This window comes from Centruroides vittatus, unplaced genomic scaffold, assembly GCF_030686945.1.
Source record: "Centruroides vittatus isolate TY-2023 unplaced genomic scaffold, ASM3068694v2 contig_150, whole genome shotgun sequence".
NCBI classification, from domain to species: domain Eukaryota; kingdom Metazoa; phylum Arthropoda; class Arachnida; order Scorpiones; family Buthidae; genus Centruroides; species Centruroides vittatus.
In genome coordinates, this window is record NW_027120928.1 from 942,267 (window position 1) to 968,250 (window position 25,984).

The 25,984-nt window shown below is 31.4% G+C and overlaps 1 protein-coding gene across 3 annotated transcripts in view; it reads left to right on the top strand.

Moving 5' to 3' along the window:
• Positions 1 to 25,984, top strand: part of LOC136968624 (procathepsin L-like) — a 32,622-nt gene continuing 6,638 nt past the window's right edge. Inside the window, exons 1-7 of one of the 3 annotated variants that reach the window (XM_067262625.1) lie at positions 1 to 23; positions 1,496 to 1,623; positions 7,838 to 7,977; positions 8,067 to 8,255; positions 8,370 to 8,561; positions 9,599 to 9,764; positions 10,794 to 10,902. In XM_067262625.1, the coding sequence (XP_067118726.1) occupies positions 1,497 to 1,623; positions 7,838 to 7,977; positions 8,067 to 8,255; positions 8,370 to 8,561; positions 9,599 to 9,764; positions 10,794 to 10,902 (923 nt within the window). In that variant the 5' untranslated portion in view covers positions 1 to 23; position 1,496. Of the gene's footprint in view, positions 24 to 225; positions 341 to 1,495; positions 1,624 to 7,837; positions 7,978 to 8,066; positions 8,256 to 8,369; positions 8,562 to 9,598; positions 9,765 to 10,793; positions 10,903 to 25,984 lie in introns of those variants that run through there. The other 2 variants (XM_067262624.1, XM_067262623.1) reach the window with 2 other exon arrangements.

The window sequence follows — 25,984 nt, forward strand, 5'->3', positions numbered from 1 at the left end:
TCGTAAGATTCGAGAAAACTACGGTATGTGTATTTATACGTTTTAATTAAAATTTCTACGCATTAATTCGATATTAAGCCGGCGAAGTTTCTTAATAAACCCGAAGGTAGCCGTCGGTTCCTAAAGGACGTCGATGTTTCCCGTTACGGCGCGTGATTAACCGGCGCGTGACGATTCGTACGATTGTGACGTAGGTCGTCGGACGGGCTATATAACGTCGTTTCTCGGTATCGCGCGCTTTAGCGCGGCCGTCTGCGGGAGCGTGGAAGCGGGGCGCCTCCGATTTTTATATTTTAGATACACTTTTATAGAAGGTAAGATCGATGGTATTAAATAAAAGGTACGAGTTATTTGTTACAATTTTAATTATTTCGTTTATTTTCGTCCGCGCGATTTAAGTTAATGGCGAAATCGATTAATTTTAATACGACCGATTATCGACGTTTATTACCGAAAGTATCGAGAAATTCTTTTTAAAGTAATAGAGTTTTATCGATTTAAAATTAGTTTAATATAATATAATTTTACGCCGTCGTTTTTAAAAGCGCGACTAAAATCGTTTAGTATTTTCCCGCGTTATCGGAGCGAATTTTCGCTTATTCTAAAAGGAAAATGGAAATTCTTAATTTAATTTTCGATTCTCTTTTTAATTCTTCCTCGAAATTTTTCGAAATTTCGCGGAGGGATTTGCCACGCCGTTAATAAATTTCGAATGCTCGTATTACCGTATTCGAAATCGACAGAAATCGTTCCGTGTGGATATTGCTACTTAAAGCGAGTTTGTTAATGTTTGCTGTATTATAGTATTTGATTTATATAACTACAAAGATTATCTTAACGTAAGGGTTTATCGCGCCGAGTGGCCGATCTAACGCATTTTAAAAATTCTTTATTCCTCTATCGACGCGATTTAAAGAATTTGTGATGTGGCCGAGTGGGGTGGCGAGAGGTCGCGTTTCCCGCACCGATGCTCTTCCGTCCCTCGTTCTTTGCCGGCCGCTAACCGCCCAAGTTTAAAAGTAAATAGTGTAAAAAAAGAATGTTGCCAGAGTTGACCGTTGAATAGAACAGAAAAACAGACTCGAATATTTGGCTATATAAACAGTCGCGCGGTAAAGAATAAAATTCGATATATTAGCCTTTTCTTTTTTTTTTATTGAGTGTAAATTACCACTGGTTTGCGTGTGGCTTGCGTGTGTCGTGTAAGGAGTTGCCTTACGGATACGGTACTACTTACTTCTCGCACGACGACGCGTTGCTAGTAATTGTGGTCCGTCGTATTTTTACGGCAGTTTATCGAGCCGTCGGCCTCGTGGGTTATCCGCGTTCGGAAATTTCCGGCCGTATTCCGATAAAATCGAACGATTTTGTTTTCGACGGAACTTTGTTAGTATCGCGTGAAAATTTCTTAAACTGTTCGGTTAGTTAGAATAAAAATATTCTAGATTAAAGTGTCTAATTAAATATTTGTTATATATTTTAATATATTTTTCAGCATGAATATTGCGGCAGCGTATTCGACATATATATTAGTAATTTTACTATCTCCAGCATTAAGTGCAGACGGCATTTCCTATAGAGATGTGCTGTTACAAGAATGGGAAGTATTCAAATTGACACACGGTAATGCAAATGTTTTTATTTTTCGTATGCAAATTATTATAATATTATAAAAATCTTATACGTGTAGATTTATTCCGCTCTAATATCTGACGTACCGTATTTTACGGACCGTGAAGACGCACCCGAATTTTGGAGGCAGTTTTTCGAAGAAAAAAGTGCGTCTTGTAGTCCGTAAAATACGGTAATTGCTTATTAATGCGTTACGGATAAGTATGTCGTAGTTTAATAAAATTTAACAAATAAAGATTACTATTCTCCTTAATTATTTTCGTCTGGCATTTAAGATTAGAAATTTAACAACGAAATAAAACACAAATGACCTTTATTATAAATTTTATACGAGTATATTTTGTATATTTTAATAAATCTTTTATACCTACACAATATAGAAAAAATTTTCTAATTTTTATTGTAAAAGAATCGATTTGGATTTGTTTAGATTACAAAATTGTTCGTTCGATTAAAAAGCCAATTTAAATCAAAAATGTTACGATAAATATTATATATTAAATATGCTAAATATTTAAACAATTTATTCGACTTTGGGAAAATTTTACTCTTCCTTTACGTATAAATTTTGCATTTTGTTTGTATTAATCAAAATTCTATTGGTAATATTCGAGGGAAAAAATTAAGTTTTTGGTTGGTATAAAAACACTTTCTTACATAGTAATACCTTGTAAATTGACCATTTATATTGATGTCGACATTAATTTATATTTGTATCTATAAAATTATCTTCGAAATGAATAAAACCGAATACCGTTATTACAATTATATATACGGAACTGGTTACCTAAGGCAACTAATCCCGTGTTTATTGAAGAAACATTTTCGGCCTCGTTATAACCGTCTTCGGCTCGAATAATTTTTAAAGAATGGGTTGCAAACGTTAGGTCCAAAATTTGAAATTATAATAATTTGTTTAAATTAGAATAAATATAAGTGCAAGTTGATGATTTTAAATAAAAGAGAACAAATTTAAATAAACTGGAAATTCTATGATCTCGTGCACAAATTAGCATTATTCCATGTCCTTATATTAAAAATAAGAAAATAAAAGCAGTTACGCTCGATTCTCGGAAAAAATGAGATAAATTAAGATTATTAGCACAACAAAAGCGCGTGGATTTCTTAGCAAAATAATAGTTTAATTTTTTTATACTGTGTCTTTATCCTTCAAATAAATTATCCAATCGTGCGACTAAAGAAAGTAATTTACTTCTCCCACCCTTGCCGATAAACGATCGCTTTACGCGTTCCTCTTATTAAAATAAAATATAAAGTACGAGAGATTATTTCCTATTACATTAAAGGTTGAGAATCGGATAAAGATAATACGAAAGAAACAGACAAAACAGCTATTTGATTAAAAATATTAAATTCTGATAAAAGTTCTAAATGTTGATGCAATATGATATGAGATAGAAGAATCGAGGAATATTATACTTTGGTTAACAAAAACAAAGAATTTGATATCCTTGGCACTGGCATTACAAAAAGTTAATATAAGATTGTTTTCTGAGTTCGTATAGAAGTGTTTTCCATCCAGAGTATTAGAACAATTACATAATATCCTATTTAGAAAGATTATATAACATATACTAATGCATGCTATGTAAATTACGTATGGAAAGAAATGTTGAACTCGTTGTTCTCGAGTGAAATTTGAACAATCGGATATGAATTTAAAAAAATATTATTTTAGATCTTATTATCATAATATTGTTAATCCTGTATTTTGATAAAAGTAAATTGTAAGAAATTTTGAAATATCCAAAATTCCAAGAAGTAATTAACCTGTTTAAATTTGTTCTCTTATTTAAATTCATCATTATCATAAAAAACAAATTTGTTTAAATTAAAACAATTTAAAATTAATATTCTATACAATTCTACTCTTTATGTATTATGTGAAGCTGAAAACATTTTTTAGTAATGATAGGTTGCCTTAATTAAACAGTTAGTGTATAATTTTATAACTTGCACGGTCCTAACGTAAAATTTATAATCAAAAATGAGCCGCATACTAAATTTTATTTCAATATTTTAAATAAATTATTTTATATTCAAATAAAAACTTATCTTAAAAGGCTTAACTTAAGCCTAAAACTTAAGCTTGGAAACTTATCTACGGCTTTGGGGAAACGGATTTTGATGGTTTTCGGTGTGGAGGTAGTACGCCGTGTGAGTGTACTACCTGTAAAATACTAAAGTGCAATACTCAAATGTAATCGAGAAAAATGAACTTAAAGTTTTTTTAGCACTTTACGTACGAGTTATGCGTACTGTCGCTCGCGTGCTGCGGTGCGAGTGGTAACGCTCCCGACTCGTGCGCTTGCGTTCTCGAGTTCAATTCTCTTGTGTATAATTTTTTTTTTTTTCATAAATGCTTATAATGTATTTATTTTTTAGTATTTATTTATTTTAATTTAATTTCTACTGTTCCAAGCCTAATATTTTTACTTCGAAAACCCACCTTTTCCAAGTTGAGAGAACTATTAACACTTATGCCGGGTTTGAACATGGGTCTAGAGTCTTTTTCACTCACTCTTTAACTCTTTGTTGACCAATTTCCACGACCCCTTGTTTACTTTTAGTTTGTAAAACGACCGAGGGCGATACTGGTCGGTCAGGAATATTATTTTAAAAAATTCACCAAAAATCAAATCATCATTATATTCGTATGAAAGAAAATTGCATACATTTATTAATATCTTTAGTTTTAAATATGATATTTTTCAATATATTTTATTAGAGAAATTAATAAGAAAAAAATATATATATATATATATATATATACAACTGACATTTAAACTTGATAATTTTAATTTATTGAAGCAATATTATATAATTACATATCATTGTCAGGTACAGTACATGATCCTGAATGATATTTATGGTAAAAACAATCAAAACAAAAATTCCGTCTACACCAAGAACAAGAAATAAATGCTGCTTTTTTACAATTGCAAGGTATTTGTAAACGGTCTGATGAGAAACACGCTTCATTTACATTTGTAAAAAACTTTCTTATATCACAGAGTCCACTGGCATACCAAGCATATTTTATCATGTTGCAAAATATTGGTGCCGATAATTGATGATGGATAATCGAATGTATTTTCAGACAATCCTCTCGAGAATGAATTTTATAATTTTTGTCCAGTAGTTCAGCGTTATTTTGTAATCAGTTTAATGAAATTTTTTATTTGTCTATAAAAATAGACATCACATGGTTGGACTAACAAAGTACATTTTGGTGGTATAATTTTAATTGTGCATGTAGGCATTTTTTTTATCATCTTGGAATACTTCATCATACAATTCTGCTTTTGTTTGTCCTGTCCATCGAGTCAATAAATAAAAGAAATTTATTCTTCTGAACATAAGGCATCAAACATTTTGTCAGAAAATTAGTATAGAGATCAGTGGTCAGTTTTCCTGATTTTGATGATGTGACTGTAATGTTTGTATATTTTTTTATATATTCTTCCACGTTTCTCTTTATTCTTGGCCCAAAATTATCTGTAGGCTCTTGTAAACAAATATAAACATATGGTAATAATTTTCCGGATAATGTTATACCGTATTGTGCTGTATATGTGTGTGAAACCTTGTTCATGTCTTGTGTTCTTACGAACACTGTTTTACTTCCTTTTTCCGTTAATGTTCTATTAAAATTTGATTGGTATTGACATCCTGAAAATGTAACAAAATTATGATGTCTTATGTTTTACTTTGATTAAACGTAATAATGGAATATAAAGTACTTGATTTATAGTTAAAAGTTTTATTTACCTGTTTGATCTGTATTGATGATGAAGTCACTATCAAAGTTTGATATCAATCGTTTTGTTTGAATACGAAACATTTCTGCAGAGGCCAAGATTTCTTCCATGGTACATGCTTCTTTTTGTGATACAAATTTGGTAATTTTTCTTTGACAAATGTGGTGTCTTCTTTTGAATTTATCCACCCACTGGTTTGACGCTTTAAATTGCAAATCAGGAAACTGACTAGCAGCAGCTAAAGCCCATTGCTGTAAATTTCTTGTGGTCACTTGTTTATAATTTTGTCTCGCTTCGATAAAGCAGTCATATGTCCAAGAATCAATCAAATGATATTTATCAAAAATAGTTCCACCACGTTCAATATCTTTTTCCCATACTTTTAAATGATCCATTTTTTTCAAATGACTACATCTGTTTTTTTTGTAAAGTTTGTAGTTTCCACATAGGGTGGGCTTCTGCTACTTTTAAAACTTTGATTTTATATTCCAGTGAAATATATTCCTTCATTCTATATTTTTTTTCATCAGGTACATAGGCATCAGATGAGTCATCTTTAACTGCTTCGAAATTTCCTTCAATACACTCTTCTTGAGCAGAAATCAATTTGTTATCAATTATAAATATTTTTCATTCAACACATCCAATGTATTATTGTATAATTCTGTGCCTATCAGCAGAGCCGTAACTAGGGTATGGCCAATGTGGCCCCCGCCATAGGCGTCGATTTAATAAAGGCGCCAATGAGAAGGTTTTGGAATATGTATTCGAAATTAATAACACACAAAAATTTTTTATATTTATATTTATATAGTATTTTGAATGTCATTAGATAATTTTTTTACAATAGCATTTTTTAGAATAAAATTATTTTTTTTTATAATAAAAATTAAAAAGGCACCATTTTTATTCTTGGCCGTAAGCGTCCAAAATCCTAGTTACGGCTCTGCCTATCAGCATAGCATCTTCAGATAGTGTATCAGAAGATGTTGTTTCAATTAAATTATTTTCAAAAAGTAAACTCTCATAATACACTACTCCATCTTTTAGCCGCTGCTTCGATACATCACTGTATAAAGAGTGATCATCTACAGTTTTCTCGTCACAATGTGAAGAACTTGCTTCTCTTGATGACATTTTTGTAATTATAAAATAACTTTTCAAAATAAATTTCACTGCACAAATACGTCTATTCGTGTCGAAATTCAGAAATCAACTGTTATATAGAGCTGTACATAACAATATTTTACGTCTTTCTAGTGTAGTGCCAAAAAATAACTAGACAATGTTAATTTTGACAAAAGTTACAAATTATCAAGTTTAAATGTCAGTTATATATATATATATATTAAATAAAATATATATATATATATTTTATATATATATATATATATTTTCTTATTAATTTCTCTAATAAAATATATTGAAAAATATCATGTTTAAAACTAAAGATATTAATAAATGTATGCGATTTTCTTTCATACGAATATAATGATGATTTGATTTTTGGTGAATTTTTTAAAATAATATTCCTGACCGACCAGTATCGCCCTCGGTCGTTTTACAAACTAAAAGTAAACAAGGGGTAGTGGAAATTGGTCAACAAAGAGTTAAAGAGTGAGTGAAAAAGACTTATGCCGGGTTTGAACATGGGTCTAAAGTGTTAATAGTTCTCTCTCAACTTGAAAAAGGTGGGTTTTCGAAGTAAAAATATTAGGCTTGGAACAGTAAAAATTAACTTAAAATAAATAAATAATAAAAAATAAATACATTATAAGAATTTATGAAAAAAAAAAAAATTATACACAAGAGAATTGAACTCGAACGCAAGTGCACGAGTCAGGAGCGTTACCACTTGCGCCACAGTGCGCTCGAGCGATAGTACGCATAACTTGTACATAAAGTGCTAAAAAAAACTAAGTTCATTTTTCTCGATTACATTTGAGTATTGCACTTTAGTATTTTACAGGTAGTACACTCACACGGTGTACTACCTCCACACCGAAAACCATCAAAATCCGTTTCCCCAAAGCCGTAGAGTCTCCTTGTTAGTCTTTCTTAAATTATTTATAATGAAAAAATGTTTTTTTTTAGTTTTATGTCCTGTTTTTATTTAATAATAATTAGTAATAAATCAAAATATATAAATTACTATTTAAACATAACTCAGTTTGCATTCTTCTATCTGTTAATGTTTAAGTTTTTTCAATGTAGACGTAACATTGAAATGTTTGTAAGTGAAAAGTATGAAGCTTATATACTTTATCAAAATTAGTAAAATTACTCTTTTGTATAAAAGGTGGATACTCGGATTAATCTAATACTACTCTGTACACAATATTTATGAAATGTTAAAATATGCCGGTTACAAATATTGAGAGTTAAGGAATTAGAGCATTATATATTTATAAATTTCTATTTAGGTAAACAATATGAACCTTCTGAAGATTCCTTTCGAATGAAGGTATTTATGGACAACAAGCATAAAATTGCCAAACATAATACTTTATATGAAAAAGGTATAAAGAAATACAAATTAGCCATGAATGAATTTGGTGATAAGGTAAACATTTAAGCTTCGTGTAAATTAAATTTTAAAATTTTATTTGAATGATACTTGATACGGAAATAATCGTTTTATCTATATTTTAGCTTCATCATGAATTTATTCGGAATATGAATGGTTTTAAAAGACAATATCGAAACCAATACGAAAATGGCTCTACTTATCTTTCTCCGTTAAACATTGAAGTTCCAAAATCGGTTGACTGGCGTCAAGAAGGTTATGTTACGCCTGTCAAAAATCAGGGAGAATGTGGCTCCTGTTGGGCTTTTAGTACAGTATGTATATTATATATTTAAGAATGTAATGCATTTTTATTTAAAAAGTATTTTATTTAAGCAAAATAATTTACTTAAAAATTTATGCATAAAGTTAATAATTTTTTGTTTTAGACTGGCAGTTTAGAGGGACAACATTTTCGTAAAACTGGTGTGTTAGTTTCTCTAAGTGAACAGAATTTAATAGATTGTTCAAAAAAATATGGTAATGAAGGTTGCAATGGTGGTTTAATGGATCAAGCATTCACTTATATAAAACAAAATCATGGAATTGATACTGAATTATCCTATCCCTATGAAGGAAAGGTATAATTAATTTTTGTTTTTAGATATATTTATTTTAATATTAAAAAGTGAAATATTAATTTCAATATTTTTATGTTGATAGTTTACATATTATAATAGGAAAAATGCAGGTAATAGAAGTATCTGCTTTAATACATACAATAATAGATTGACTGTCTTTAATACAATTTTGTATTTGATATGTTTGTTTGTGCTAGTTGATTCAAGGATTAGCATGGACTAAGCCATTTTATAGAATGTCAAATGGCATATACTGTAGATTTATGGATATAATATGTAAAGGGTTTTTTCATATTAATGAGATGCATTTTGATAATTGCAAAATATTCTTTGTTTTTGAGAACTTGTCTTTGATCTCTTATCTAAACTGTAAAACCATGGTTTCAAATGTCACTTTACACATAACATTGCCCCATGACAAATATTCTTTCATCTTCTAAACAAGTAAAAAACAACTTATCTATATATATATAATCCAGACATGATGGTGATGATGATGATGATGATGATAACTCATCCGTGGTCACCACCTGGTTCTGGTGGGAGAGCCCAGTAATTTTACTGGTCCAGTGTGAGGTTAACCGAGGGTAGGAGGTGGAAGATGATTCTTACCTTCTCTACCTCCAATCTCACTGTAATCTCACATTTCTCCTTATTATTTTCTAATTTTATTGTACATAGTCCAGACCACTGAAGAATCAGAATTGGCTGTAATAATGACTGTTATAAAAACTTTTTGTAATTTTATTGCATCCTCTCTCCAAACTATATTCAAAATGCTTTGAAATAGTTTATGCAGAAAATATTTCAAAGAATTTTTAACATGTAATGTTATGGCATTTTCAAGCAACATATTTGATGTAATGGAGAAACATTTCATGGGTTTTAAGAATGTGTAATAAGCTAAGTTTAAATATTTAGAACATATATTAAGTTTTAAATTAATTGTTTTAATAATTTTGAAAATTTATTGTCTAATTAAAGTAATCATTAAATCAAAGTTCAAAATTTTTATTATTGTATTGTTTAAATTTCAGGATGGGAAATGTAGATTTTCTAAAAGAACTATTGGAGCTAGTGATACAGGATTTGTAGACGTTCCCGAAGGCAGTGAAAAAAAACTGAAAGAAGCTGTTGCTACAGTTGGTCCAGTATCTGTTGCAATTGATGCCAGTCATGAATCTTTCCAATTTTATAATGAAGGTAAATTTAAGAAAATTTATAAATGTTGAATTTTTCTGCATTAGTTATATTTTTATATCCTTTATAAAATTTCAACTAGTAGAAATTCAGTTTAATTATTGTAAATCAGAGAGAAAAATGAAACAGCTAATATATAAAGAAGAAAGTTTTTGTTTTTTATATATTTTGACACAGTTTGAGCAAGGTCAAAGAAACTTTTCAGGAACCATCCCCTCATCCAGGAGGAGGTCAAAGACTATTTTTGGTCAAGTTAACTTCATCCTCCACTGCAGCAGGCCCCCTTTTTATCTGACCAGTGAGATGGTGACATTCAAACAGGAAAATTACCTAATATGAAGTTATCAGTGAGCACAAAATCTTTTTAGGGTTTTCAATGATGCCTAGTTTAAATATTTGGCCCACTTTTTACAAAATTTGTTTAGTTGGCTGATTACCATTTGATGTTCAGTTGTGAATGGTACATTAAGAGTTAACATTAGAAAAAATTTGGATGTCGAATTGTCTTCTCATGCAGGCAGGTTAATGACTCTCTTCTGTTGAAAAACATCTATTCCTGTCTACCTGATCAATGAAATTGCACTATTCTGTACCATATGATTACTGCATTCTTAACAAGCACAAAATATATACTTGAGTTTTCCAGGGTGCCAAATGTAAATTGGTTAGTTTGAGGCAAATTGATTATTCATTTGTTTTTATTATGAATTTTTGGTTATTTATTATGTGCATTTATCACGTGTTTGTCCAAAGCTTCATATTTGCTTAAAATTGTATGGTGGAATTTGTAAACATCATGTATACTTTAAATTAGAAAAATCTACACATTTTAATTAAGATTCAATGCAAATTTTAATTTGTTGCCTATATAAATATATAATACTATGAAGCTATTCAGTACTAAAATTTATATTTTATTTTATTTACTCATTGATTTATTTTTGTAAACAGTGTGATATTTTTTATTCATTTGCATTTTATGCACTTGACTAACTTATTTGATGTTTAATGTCTGATTTTTTTTAAATTTAGGTATTTATGATGAACCAGATTGCAGTTCTGAAGAATTAGATCATGGTGTTTTAGTTGTAGGTTATGGAACTTCTGAAGAGGGAGATGATTACTGGATTGTTAAAAACAGGTATGCATTTTCTTTAAAAAAAGTAAATGAATTAAATAAATAAATGTGAAAAAATTTTATTGTATAAATCATTAATAGTAACAAATCTAGTAAGAAGAAAAAACAATCTAACAAACATTGACAATTTTTATAAATTGACTTCCATTTTCAGAACAAATAGTTGAATATGATTATAAATTTATTACAGTAGAGCATCAATTATCCGACTCGGTTGGGAACTGGGGTTGGTCGGATAACTGAAAAAACGGATAACCAAAAAGTATGAAAAAAATACATTATTAGTATAGTATATTAGTATATTGCTATTAACCTACTTTGCGTTGAATTTTCATCGATGTTAAGCCTAACAAATTTTTTTAAAAAATAATATTGTATCGTTAAAAATTATTTCTTTATTTTGCACAAAATAAATACAAAAATAAAGAAAAAGTAGAAAATTAAGCCTGGTTTAAATACTAGCCTCCCTTTCACGGTCGAGCCAGTGTTGCCAGCTAAAACACACAAAAATTTAACAAAAATAATATTAAAGTAGCCAAGACAGCCAAATATTGTAGCGCCACATCACTAGTGGACATTTGAATTTGCCAACTAGAACACAGTCGGTTAACCGGTGTGACGGTTGATTGGGGGTCGGATAATCGATGCTCTACTGTAGATCTTATCAATCAAAATATATTCTAAATTCTATGTTGTTTCAAATATGTTAATTTGAAACAACATTTGAAATTTGAAAAAAATTAACAACAAACATAATTTAATGCTAAAATTAAAATTCAAAGAAGGTTTATTTAAAAACAAATTTATTATTATATCAAATAAAAACATTTTCATTTAACTACTAACTTTTAGCATAATTTAATTAATCAGCACTAACTATTCAGAAATACCCTCTTACTTTCTCCAACTAATGTGATAGTTTATAAATTAAAAAAGCAGGTTTAATAAAATTGCAGTAAAACAGAAAAATACAATAGTCTTGATTATTTGACTTTGGATAAAGTAAAACATTGGCTAATCAAACAGACATAAAATGTGACATTTAGTAATATGCTGTATTATGAGTGTTTGCTATTTTTCCTTTTTCTCTCACTTTTTTTTTTCCATAAGTGCATCATACAACACCATAAATGCAGCTTTGTGCTAGAGATGTGATTTTTTTTTTTGTTGTGTATATTGTGATTGTTTGTCTTCAGATGTTCTCTCCTTAATTTTATTGTTTAAGAGAGACAAACATGGTAGGATCCAAAAGTTCGGAGATTTGATGTATAGTTCCTGTTACGATATGTACTAGTGGTGACACTAGCAGCGAACGAGAGTTGTCAATTGTCTTTGTCTGTTGTAGAGCACACCATGTGTGTTTCTTCTTTAGTTGTAATAAATAATACATTAAGTTTTGCTAGTCGTCTCAATAGTGCAGTATACAACATATAACATAACATGGTGTTAGAATTATAGTTGTCGTCGTCGTCCTACTAGCAGCAGCTCGAAATAATGAGTTCACCAGTCAGTAACACAGGTCAGCCATCTTTAACTTTGTCCCATTTAAGTGGTCAACAGGAACTATTTGGCAATCCAGTTCCATCGTTATTATTAGAAGGAAATTTAGCTCATAACTGGTCAATCTGGTATCAGAAATTTAAAATACTTTTGCAGGCTAGTAATTTAGAAAGTGAAAGCGATTCCCATAAAGTTGCCATATTTTTACGTTTTGTTGGAGATGCATTACAGGTTTTCAATTTCTTTAACTTGGATATGGACAATTGTCAATATTTGGATTTAGTAAAAAAATCCAAAGTCTTGTTGCAAACCTAAAACTAATCTCATGATTGAGATATATAATTTTTTGACCAGAAGACAAAAACCAGATGAGTCAATCAAAAGACTTTGTAACTTCACTTAAGAACGTAAGCCTAACACGTGAGTTCGATAATCTCAGAGAGTTTGGTCTGAGATATGTTTATTGTTGGTTTGTTGTCAAATAATAGTTATCAGAGCTAGGCTACTTCAGAATCAGAAAGAAGGCTTAACATTAATTCCATCAGCATAGCCAAAAGCATCGAAATTACTCATTGTCAGGCGGAGCAGATTGAAAAGAATGGTGATGCACAGATACTTGGTCGAAAAGTTCAATCACAACAACACTCGTTGTGGAAATCTACAAAATAAAGCAACAAGTAGTGAAAGGAAGACAGTCTTAGGTGGTCGTCGAGAATCGTCGTCGTCAAAGTTCTCAACGTTTCGTCAAACAGGTCAGGACATCAATTATTACGTATACATTGTGGACAGCTACACTGAAATAAATGTCCAACTATTAATGCTGTCTGCAAGCTTTGTAAGTAGGTCATTATGCGAAATGTTGTTGTACTAGACAAGTAAAATATGTTAATGTTAGTGATGATTGTGTCAATGATAGTAATAAATCGGATCTCTTTGTCATTAGATCTATTAATAGGTTAAGTGAGTTGTGGATCCTAAAACTTAAGATTAATAACAAAGTGTTAGAATGCAATTTGGATATGGGTGCTCAGGCTAATGTAATGTTAGTAAGAAATTATAAAAGTTTAAAAATTGCTAGAAAAATACGACCTATGGCTGTAAGGCTTACGTCATTCTCAAGAAATGACATACCAGTTTTGGGAAAGGTGTTTGTCAATGGTGTAATCAATGATAATTTGTCAGCTAGTATTCATTTCATAATTATCAATGCTGATAGACCATTATAGGGCTACCTACAATCCAAAGACTAGGTCAAAAGATTATTAACAAAGTTCCAAGGATTAATTTTGTTGATTAAATTAAATCAATATTATGACCATACAAATAATTTTGGGTCTTTGCAGAATTATCCTTTTTAATTGTCCAATCAGAGATAGATGGTAACAACTTAAAACCGACAAATGACATTAAAAAATACATACAATACAATTGACGTCAACCTTTTCTTTGAGGATCCGACACCAAGAACACAGTATCACAATTCTTCACAATATCACTTAGGTAAAAAACAGTTGTATTTATATCCATCTGCTGACCTCTGGTGGAACTCTGGAACAGCCTTCTTAATTTGCATATCTACATTATTAACAAAGTTCCAAGGATTAATGTCATTTGTCAGTTTTAAGTTGTTACCATCTGTTTCTGATTGGACAATTAAAAAAGATAATTCTGCAAAGACCCAAAATTATTTGTATGGTCATAATATTGATTTGATTTAATCAACTAGGTCAAAAGAGTTTAGTCAAAAGTAATATCAATAATCATGTGTCAGTCTTGTCACAGTATAAAGATATATTTGAGGGTCTTGGTACCAGGTGAATATGAAATATCCATTAACAAAGATATAGTGCCAGTGATAGAACCGCCTAGGAAAATCCTGTTTATGTTAAACAAAAGGTTTAAAAAAGAACTGGAACATATGCAATCTTTAGATGTTATAGCAAAAGTAAGTGAGCCTATCGAATGGGTAAATTCAGTTATTGTTGAAAAGAAAGATAAGTCTTTGCGAGTCTGTCTAGATCCGAGAAATCTGCATAGAGCAATAAAGAGGTGTCATTATCCATTACTAACTGTAGAAGAACTGAGGTCAAAACTAGCTGGTGCCAAGTATTTCTCAACTTTAGATGCACAGTCTGGATTCTGGATGATAAAACTGAGTGAAAACAGTTCGAGGTTAACTACATTTAATACGCCTTTTGGTAAATTTAGATTTAAGTGTCTTCCTTATGGTGTGTCAAGTGCCCCAGAAATTTTCCACAAAATCATGACTGATTGGTTCTCAGATATACAAGGAATCATGATATATTTAATAAAAAGTAAAAATATATTACAGATGGATACTAGTCCAATCTTCACTGCTTGCCATGTCCAATCACCAGGAACAACTATTTCCATTGCAGAGACAATCTTTCTTTAGAGGCCATGCCTCTAAACAAAGATTGTCTCTATTAAAATATTAATAATAATATATAATTACTAGTAATATATAAAAATATTATATTTTTAATTGTGTTGGGATTGTCACCTGTGGACATTTTAAACTGTTTTGCATATTTGTGCAGAGGCATGGCCTCTAAAGAAAGATTGTCTCTGCAATGGAAATAGTTGTTCCTGGTGATTGGACATGGCAAGCAGTGAAGATTGGACTAGTATCCATCTGTAATATATTTTTACTTTTTATTAAATTGTAATTCTGCCAGCCATTTTTACAAAAAAATCATGATATATCTTGATGATATACTGATTTATACAAACATTAGAATCCCATAATGAGATACTACAAAAAGTCCTAGAAAAAGCTTGCCAAATCAGTTTAAAGTTTAATAAAGATAAGTGTCATTTTGTAATGAAAGAAGTCAAGTATTTAGGTCACATTTTTAGTCAAAATGGGATGTATCCTGATCCAGCAAAAATTAGTGCAATATGTCACCTACCAGCACCTAAGGATATAATGGAGCTTAAATGTTTTTGGGAATGGTAAATTATTTGGGATCTTACATTGATAACTTAGCTGATAAAACCGTCAACTTACATCTACTGTTAAAAAAGAATGTAGCATTTCATTGGTAAGAGAAACAGCAGTCAGAGTTTCAATTATTAGAGGTGGTAATAAGCAATGCCCCAGTCTTAACTTATTTCCATTTTAACCAGCCTTTAACATTGTCTGTGGATAGTTCAAAGGTGGCAGTTGGTCCAGTCATACTACAAAACAAGAGATCCATAGCCTATTCATCAAAGTCATTGACAGAGTGTCAGTCACGTTATGCACAAATAGAAAAAGAGCTGTATGCAATTCAGTATGGTTGTAATCGGTTTTATCAATATATTTACAGTCATCAGAAATATATTGACAAAACTGATCATAAACCTTTGGAGACATTATTTAAGAAACCATTGTCTGAAGTGCCAGTGCATCTACAGCGTATGATGCTGAATCTGCAACAATATGATCAGAGTGTTGCAAATTCAGGCAAATTCCGGGCAAGTTCCTGTTCATAGCAGATACTTTAAGTAGAGCTCCAGTAGATCCACCCGATGCAGAGGATTCTCTAGAGGAGGATTTCTGTATACATGAAAACTTATTGATGACTAATCATGCAGTGTCCCCTGAATGTCTAGAAGAGATTAAACTAGCAACCCTGATGGATGCAATCTTCAAATTATTATAAAATATTGTCTTACTGAGTGGCCTACATCAAGAAACAAGCTTGACTGTCAATTAAAACCTTATTTTAATATACATCAAGAACTCCATGTCATCGATGGTTTATTGTTTAAAGGTCGTCTACTAGTAATTCCTTTAAGTCTTCGTTCCAAAATATTAGACAGTATTCATGAAGGTCATTTAGGCATCGAAAAATGCCAAAGACAAGCAAGAAGTGTTGTGTATTGGCCAAGCTTAAATGTCGATATAAAAAACAAAGTAGAACAGTGTCACGCCTGCATTAAATTTAGAAGAGCAAACAATGCAGAGCCTCTTATTCTGCATGAGCATGTCAACCTGCCATGGCAAAAAGTGGGCATAGACTTTTTTATTATAATATTATTACTTATTTGCTAGTCATAGACTATTTTTCTAAATATTTTGAATTAGTCTGTCAGTTCCAATAATGCTAAACTGGTCATAACAAATCTAAAAGCAATCTTTCTGCATCATGGAATTCCTGCTGTCATTGTTTCTGATAATGGTCCACCTTTCAATTCAGAAGAATTTAGATTATTCCTAAAGTGTTGGGATATAACTCATAGAACATCAAGCCTACACTATCCCAAGAGCAATGGTCTTGTTGAAAGAGCTGTTGGCACTATTAAACACCTTTTTAATAAGTGTTGTGAAAATAATTCAGATCCATACAATGCAATGCTCCAATATAGAGAAATATGCCTTCGCCTTGTGGATATTTTCCAGCACAACTTCTGATGTCTAGAGCACTGAGAATGAAACTCCCTGTCAGCAAAACTGTTGAGGCCAAGAGTCATAGATATACAATACTACAACAAAATCCATGCAGAAGTGAGTAAAGCAAAATCCTATTATGACCAGCATACTAAAGTCTTATCACCTCTAAAGGAAGGTGATGAAGTATACTATAAAAAGAGTCCAGAAGAACCATGGTCACCTGCATCTGTTGTCAAAGTTGGCCCGATGCCCATAACATGTCATTACAACACCAGATGGAATTCACTATAGAAGAAACAGACATCATTTATTGAAGACTCCTAGAACAACAGAAGTGCCAATTTGGAAAATAAAAGATACAGTTAACAGCATGCCTACATCTAGTCCAATTACTCCTGAACAGGCGAACAGTCAAGCAGAATCTGACAAAATAACTGAACCTGTCTCAGCACAACCCCGTGTTCTGACAACCTGCTCTGGCAGGCAGATAAATAAGCCTTGCAGATTTTCATTTACTGAGAGTGACAAAAGTCCACAAAATTTGTAAACATACCCTATATATTGTTAATGTTTTGTATTTTTCAAAAAAAGGGGGCATGTTATGATATGTACTAGTGGAGACACTAGTGGCAAACGAGAGTTGTCAATTGTCTGTCATAGAGCGTACTACGTGTGCCTCCTCTTTAGTTGTAATAAATAATACATTAAGTTTTGTTAGTCGTCTCAATAGTGCAGTATACAACATATCACAGTTCCTTGCCTTGGATAGCTTAAAACACCAATGAATGACCACCTTCAAAAGAATCACCTTGGATGATACTTTTTCCAGCACTTGTACAGCTTCCAGAAGCATTGCTGTAAGCCATCTTTTGCCTCATAATCCTTTCTGCAATGCTGCTTCTACCTTATTTGATGATTCTAAATGATATATCTTGATGTAAAATGTAGTATTTGGGTGAGTCCCCATTCATTGTAAACAGCCTGAGATCACCTTGTTGTCATTTTGAGTTAACAAATGAGGTAAAAGCAGCATCACAGATTGTTGCAAAAGATGGTGAGGACGCAAACGCCTACGGATGCCACCAGAGGGTTTCGCGTAGTAGTGACATCAGCAACACCGAAGGAATCTTATTTTTTCCTCTGGCGACTCACGAGGTCAGACACATACCGATCGAGATCCAACCGCTTCAACCAGACAAAGACTATAGTGCCAAATGACCATACATAACCAATGGCTTATACAGCTTAATGAAGCATTGCTGTAAATGTTTTAAAAATTATATTGTAACCCAAGGTGATTTTGAAGGCGGTTGTGTATTGGAGTTTTAAACTATTTGAGGCATGGAACTATATTCCAAGTCCCTAAAGTTTTGGATCCTACCACATACGAAGTAAAGAGGATTATACTTTGAATTTAATAATGCATAAATTTGATTCAATACTTGTAATGAAATTCATTACATTTGTTGTTTTTCCTCCCTTCAATTGTTACTGTACACTCAAACCTGTTTTTGTGCGATTTTTTTTTTTTTTTTGTGTGCAGTATATGAATTTCAATCAAATTGGTAAACTGCACAAAAATAATTGCACAAAACACATTGCACATATAAAAAATTGCACAAAAAAAAGACCGCACAAAAACAGGTTTGAGTGTATTATTTAAAATTTCATTAATTTGATTATCTAATCTCAATATGACCAATGAATAATCATATATATTATGGTAAAAGTGATAAATCCAGTGATTACGCATAATCGCCAATGATTTTGGTAAATATGATAAATTTCTTTCTTTCATATATTGTGAATTAATCATATTTACCACTGATTGTGTGCATACTTGCCAGTTCATAGTGGTAAAAATGATAAATTGCACTTAATAAAATTTACTGAACATTATGCATAATCGTTGGTCTAGAATGGTAAATTTGATAAATAATGCATTCTTGTTGAGTAACTCTTTGTTAGAAAGTAACCAAATCCAGCACTGCACCTAGGAATTAAGATTTGTGCAGCTCGTAATGATATGATCAAAGCCTTATGAAGCCATGTTTGGTTCACCTTTAAAAGTTGGGCCAAAGACACTATCCCTTTCTAATGATGCTGTAGCAGATGTTTGCACCAAAGAGGAGCTACAAGAAATAATTAATTACTAGATCAAAATCAATGTCAATTAGAAGGACACAATGAAAATATTTCAGAAAAAGTATTGAAAATGAACAGTCATCAGTCAATCAAAGTACAGTATGGAAGTGATCATCTTTCTACAATCAAGAACAGAAAGAAGTTGAGAAAAAATGAGCAAATGCAAAGGCAGGTTTAGAAGCTCAAGTGAGGAAAATGAAAATATCAGAGCTGAAGTTTGCTGTAGCCAAAGTAGGAGCAGGAGCAGCGCCGGATCCAATAGGTGCGAGACCCGATTGAATTTTTTTTGCGGGGCCCCTCAAACTTTAAATAACAAAAATTAACTAACTGTTAATTTACATATTGAAATATGTTGTTTTATTTTTAATAATATACCTAGATATTTATTTTTGTAACATGTACTATTTTTAAATATATAAATTTTGGCGTGATGCGGGGCCCCTTCAAGCGCGGGGCCCCTTCAAGCGCGGGGCCCGATTGGCACCAATCGCTCCAATCGCCTAAAATCCGGCCCCGAGTAGGAGATACCAGATGCGGACAGGGCAAGAGGCAATCCACAGAATACATTGGCAGTAATATTAACTACTGAAAATAACGAGTACCGTCACTCGAGAACAAAGGAGAGACATCATTCACAAGTGTGCTATGTCACAAACAATTTCTTACAATAGAGAATGTACCAAATATCACTTTTCTTAGGGAGTGTGCAAGAAAAACATCAGTTTTAGGAGATTGGGGTACCAAAGATGCTCATGTAAGGGAGAGAGTAATTCAACCAAATGCAGACGCAAGAAAAATGAAAAATCACATAACTCAAAATGTCACAATAGTTTGCCATGTTCAAATAGGCAGTAAGAATTATTAAAGTTTATATTTTTTACAAATTATTTGACATTTTTCTACACACAATTCTAATAACTAATAAAAATTGTTTCAGCATTTCTTATATTAATTAAATCATTCTAATATTAATAAAACAAAAAAAGGTACTTTTTGATTGTTTTTTTAAATTTGTTTAAATCAGTAAATTACTTTATTAAAACCAGAAAAGGCAGGAAGTTTCATGATATCAAATTTATTAACTGATTTTTGCATAATTTCTAAAATATACTTAAAAGTAATATATTCAGTGTATCTGTCAAACTTATGAAATTCATTTGGAAATTATGTAAAATTGTCAGTAAAAGTTAAATTTATCAAACTCACCAAGATGATTGGTGATTATGTGTAATAACTATTATTGTGTGACTATTATGTATAATTGCAGTTAATCACTTTTACCAAAATACATATGCAAGGTAGCTTCAAAAAGTTCACAAAATTATGTTGGGTTAGTCAATTAAAGGCAAAGTAAAAAGGAATAATGCATGTCTTAGCCAAACATGTCAGGAATAGAGAAATGTGTTCAACAAAGTCCATACTCACTGCAAAAATGACAACAGTTACCATTCACTGAAGGTCGTTTTAGTGAGACATTGAAATGGAGTCTAGTGAAAATGTCTGTGGAAGAACAATCAGTCAATCAATCAATCAATTTTATTTGCTGCACAAAAAAGTACAACACCGGTACCCAGGGCTGGTTCTACGGTTTTGAGCACCCCGGGCAAAACAAAATTTGGCGCCCTTTCATACAAGAATATACACATTTACTGCAAATTAAAAAAAATAGTAAAAAAGGCAAAAAATCAAAATTACACAATAAAGAACTGTGTAAAAAATTTATTTATTTAAAAAATAATACAATAGTTATTTACTTACAAGTGATGCAACATATGGAATAGCATAACGAGTGCATTTGAACTTTGAAAAGTCAGTTATGCTATTCCTGTTGCATACGTGATATACAAGATTTTTTGTAATGCTATTTGTCAAAAATTCAATAACATAGTTAATTAAATTAATTTTTTTGAAAATCACACTAGGGAAATTTTATCATACTAATTAAGTTGGTACAATTGGATACGCCACGAATCGAAACAACATCCACAATAAAATAAACTTTACTAAATATCGTAATAATTTTGTTATATTAACAATAATTATTACGACATATTCTACAATATTAGAATACAGGTATACATGCGTAAATGCCATTTGGAATTATTGTTATTTAAAATATTGCATTATTTGAAACTATAAAAAAATGCATAAAACTTGCCCACATCTATTTTGCTATTATATTAGATATTATTAAAATATAATACTTCCAATTTTTGATATTTTTGTATTATTTTCATCATACATAAATTATTTCAACGAATTATGACTTTTAAATGACATAATATTGACAGCGACAGCAGATGCTGATTACTACTGTTATACTTCAAAAACTCAGAAATGGTGTTTATTACTTTTAACTTTACCAATTGAAGATCAATAAAATGACCACAAATGACATGGTTGTAAATAAAAATATGTACATAGTCCAAGAATGACAATAAATGCTATATAAATGCTATCTTCTATAAGTATTAGATATTAATGGTGCGGTTTCTTTATATTGTTTAAATATCAATTTCTTTAAAAAAAAACTTTCTTTTCTTAAAAATTAATTGATTTAACTTCACAGTTAGTTTAACTGTTGTTATTTTGTCTGTACCGCATTTTATCAGAGACAAAGACTATTGGGTTTTATCCTCATCATTTATTCCACTATGCATTTCGGGTGCAATCTTTTTCGTCTATTTTACACCCCTCATCAGATGTTACATTTCTTTTTTTATATAACGTTCAGACATTGTTATCAGGTGTTGATGTTTCCGTCCCCTAAGGCATTTCTAATGGTCCTTCTTTCAGTTTGCCCTCCCATTTCCTCCCACATTACATCTATCTCCATGCCATTGTTTAAGTTTATGGTGTTGTTTTTATTAACAATTAATAAAATAAAACAGTAAATACATGTTAATAAAAACAACACCATAAACTTAAACAATGGCATGGAGATAGATGTAATGTGGGAGGAAATGGGAGGGACAGGATTTAGGTATATGGAATATCTTGCAATTTATGAGGGGCAATATTGGCTACTTCAAACCATTGTCGGCATATTTAACTTTCACACAATGGTCCCTGCAATAAAAACCATTTTTATTTATGAATTTATTAAAATATTTAATATTATTTCTGGATTTATATCGCATTTTACCGTAATTTGAAACCATAATTAACAATTTTAGTCGGTTATATTTTATAAAAGTGTTGGTTCTCTGTTTAGTTTTTGCAGCTCTAGTTATGATATGACTTTTTGCAATACGTACCGGAAGTGATGCTATAGCACCATTATATACAAAGCAGTACAAAAACAATGATTATAATCTTAAAAAAGAAATGAAATGTATGACAAATAAAGTAAATATGTTTCATAAAAATAATTTAAAAATATTTTTTTCTAGCTTTTAAATCTGCAAACTTTTGTATGTTTTCGGTCATATTTATATTTTCTGCAACTTCATTTTCTATTGACACAATTGCCAAGTTATTTAATCTTTCATTTGTCATCGTTGATCTTAAATATGTTTTAATAAGTTTCAATTTACTGAAACTACGTTCGCAAGCTGCAACGGTTACAGGAATTGTTAGCAATATCCTTAAAGTTGTCCACAAATTTGGCATAATTGTATATAGGTCGTTAATTTTTATAAAATTGAGAATCTCTAAAGGACTGTTAACATTTTCAGGAATTAGGTTTCTGAAAGATATAATTTCATTCATTAATTCAGTACCATCAATATCAGATTTTTGTTGGTCTTTTAAAAGCAAATGTAAATTCATGCAACATTTGCGTAATTCATCATTATTTAGATTTTTTTTTTAAATTACACAAAAATCCCCAATAATTCAAAAAATCATTGGTTTGTTCAAAATGTTCTACCAAAGAAGACTTAATTTGATCTACTAATATGTTGAATACATTTATTTTGAAATGTTCTTTTGCATCATCATCAATAGCTTCATAATCATGCTCTCTTTTTATACGGCGGATGCGTTTTTGTATAAAGATCGGTCCAGTACCTACTACTAATTCAGCTAGCTCTCGTGTCTACCAAGCATTTTTCAAAACCATTGAAACGATAATTTTCAAGATATTTAGAACAAGATTGTAATAAATTAACAGCATTATTGAAATCCATTGAATTGGCCTGTAAGGCTTTACTAACAATGTTTATGTGAGACAACAGATCATACCAAATAACTATTAATACTAGAAATGAATATTCGCATATTTGTTCTGATAAGATAAATGCTTTGTGTCGTGCACCAGCATCTTTAGAATTTTCGTGTACTTGTAAAAGTGCGTCGTGTATTTCAGATATTTGGAATCTCAAAGGTTTGATACAATCAATTCAACTTTCCCAGTGAGTTTCGCATAAAGGTTTTAAAGATAAAGGCACATTGTCGGTTAAAATTTTCCGTCGCCCTACGGAAGCAGAAAAAAATTGTATAAATGTTGTACAATACCAAAAAAAGATGTTGATTGTGTGCAAGATATAGCTGCATCCCCAATGACTAAATTGAGGGAGTGGCATCCACTTGGCATAAAAAAAGCACGAGGATATTCTTTACAAATACGAGCTTAAACACCTTTATTTTTTCCCATCGTGTTAGAGCCGTTGTCATATCCTTGGCCTCTGCTGTCATCTAAGTTCAATTGAAAATCATTCATTAATTGTTTTATTATCCCATATAATGAGTGGCCTGTTGATTCTTCAATTTCTTGGTAGGTAATAAAATGCTCCTTGATCTTTAAGTCGCCGTCACCAATATCTACAAAACGTAACGTAAATGAAAGTTGTTCCTTATGACTAATATCAAGAGTACAATCTAAAATAATACTAAAATATTTCGCTTTACGGGTACGTTCCAAAATATCATCACGAACAGAAGATGCCAATAATGTGATTATTCTCATTTTGTAATTGTCTTTGTGAGATAAGCAGAGGGTCAGGGGTTTATCCTCGCTGACCACTTACACTGCACGGGTTGGCAAAACCCGATCTCGTCGTCGTTTCAGATGACTAGGAGGGCATAAAGAAAGTGAGTGGGGAGGTGCGTCGGTAAGTCGACAGGCGTGTTGGATTGACAGGAGACAGGTTAACAAATAAAACATTTATTGAATAACTAGAATAACATACAAGGCGATTACAAACTATTCTACGATAGACTGAGATTAAATGCGGTTAACATACGCTTGAATGCAACTATATGCAAGTTTACAGATTCTAACTAAGACGGCTATGCGTTAAGCCTAATGCCGTTGCAGGAGAGAGAGAGTTTACAAAGGTCCTAACAAAATACCTCTGGGTGTGAGATTGGACGATACAACTCGATATATGGCGGTCGCAGACGATGTGGAAGAGTTACTCGTAGGTCCTCTCCGACGGGACTTCGTTCCTGGGCATGGAGACAGACACAAGTACAATAATAACTTCCTATGCGAGCGCGCAAAGTTCCGGTTGCGCGAGCTTTTATAGAGTTAGTGTGGGAAGCTGTCGGTTGTTGACGATGACTTGCGAATTCTTGACAGCCAAGTGTCAACTTTCCCACCTAACTGTTGATAATTTGTGGAGACCTCTGCTCCGTTTCTCCGCGAGGAATTGTTTCTCTTGGGGATTACTTACACTACTTTGTGAGAAAAAAAAATGAAAGTTTTCTTTCGTTTACACAGATTTTCCCGCTAAAATCCGCAGTCTGTTTTACTGCAATAAGTAATTGATGTTTCATTTGATATTATTCGACAAACATATTCGTGCAAAGTAACATGATATTTACTAACAAGTTCAACCAACCCCAAGAAATATCCATTATTTTTAGTGAAAAATTGATCGGATGAACCATGAAAAGCCAAATTGTGTTCTGCTAAACATAACACAATATTCATTAGTCTTTCTAATACATTGTTCCAGTGTTCCTGTTCTTTACCAATAGCTGATTGAATATTTTTATCAATTACTGTACAAGTTCAAAATCTTTTCTGTGCCTCAGACCATTTAATAAACTTATTTAAATGTTCAGTAGAATTTTCATGCTGTTTTAAATACTCACTTAAATGTTTCCAGTTAAAATGACCTGTTGTTGCTAAGGCCGACTCGACTATCTGTGTAAAATAATTTACAACAAATACAGAATACCTTATTTTCACTTCTTGAATAAGATAACCATGAACGTAGAAAACATTCTCCATTTGAAGTTATCCTATAATAAAGTGTTTCTCAAACTTTTTGGACCGCGACCCCCCTTCTGCACTTAAAAATTTCAAAGGACCCCGAAGAATAAGTGTGTCAAAAAACATCTCGGAGGGAGGGGGTTAGGCTCGTATTTAAATATTTATATTATTTTTATTATTTATATGTGCAATTTATTTAAGTAAAAATTATTTTATATATTTTTTTTATTTCTAAACATGAATCCATAGTAAATTTATAAAATATTTGAAAAAATTGATCTGGCATCAATTTTTCAGCGACCCCCCCCCAAATATTTTTCACGACCCCCACTTTGAGAATCACTGCTATAATACATTGTTTTATTAAAATTACGATTATCCGAATCTCGTGGATACGTGAAGTTAGAATCAATTTCTTTTGTTATCGAAAAATCAAATGCAAGGATATGATCTCTGTAGTTAGAATTTAGTTCAGGTGGCCAAGTACCCGGATCATTATATTTAAAATTTTTGTTAAAATTTTGTTCGCTAACAGTAGTCAGTTCCAGATTTGTTTTCGGTTGTTGATTGTTTAGATTTGAGGGTATTTCTTCGAAACTAGATGCAGAAGTCTTGCTGAAATCCAGACTCATTTGTAATTGAAAATTGTTTTCAGTTAACTGGGTCTGGGTTTCTTCTCATTTAAAGAACCCAGTAATTTTTTTTGCTTTTTTTGACTCTTCTTCTCGTTGTTGTTTTCTTTTACGATTTTGATACCCTGATAATTTTTTGGAGGCATTATAATAGCCCTTTTAGTCTGAAATTATATTAATATTGATTTCTTACCATAAATTTAATTATTAATTTATATTATTTATTACGTGGATACCTATTTACCG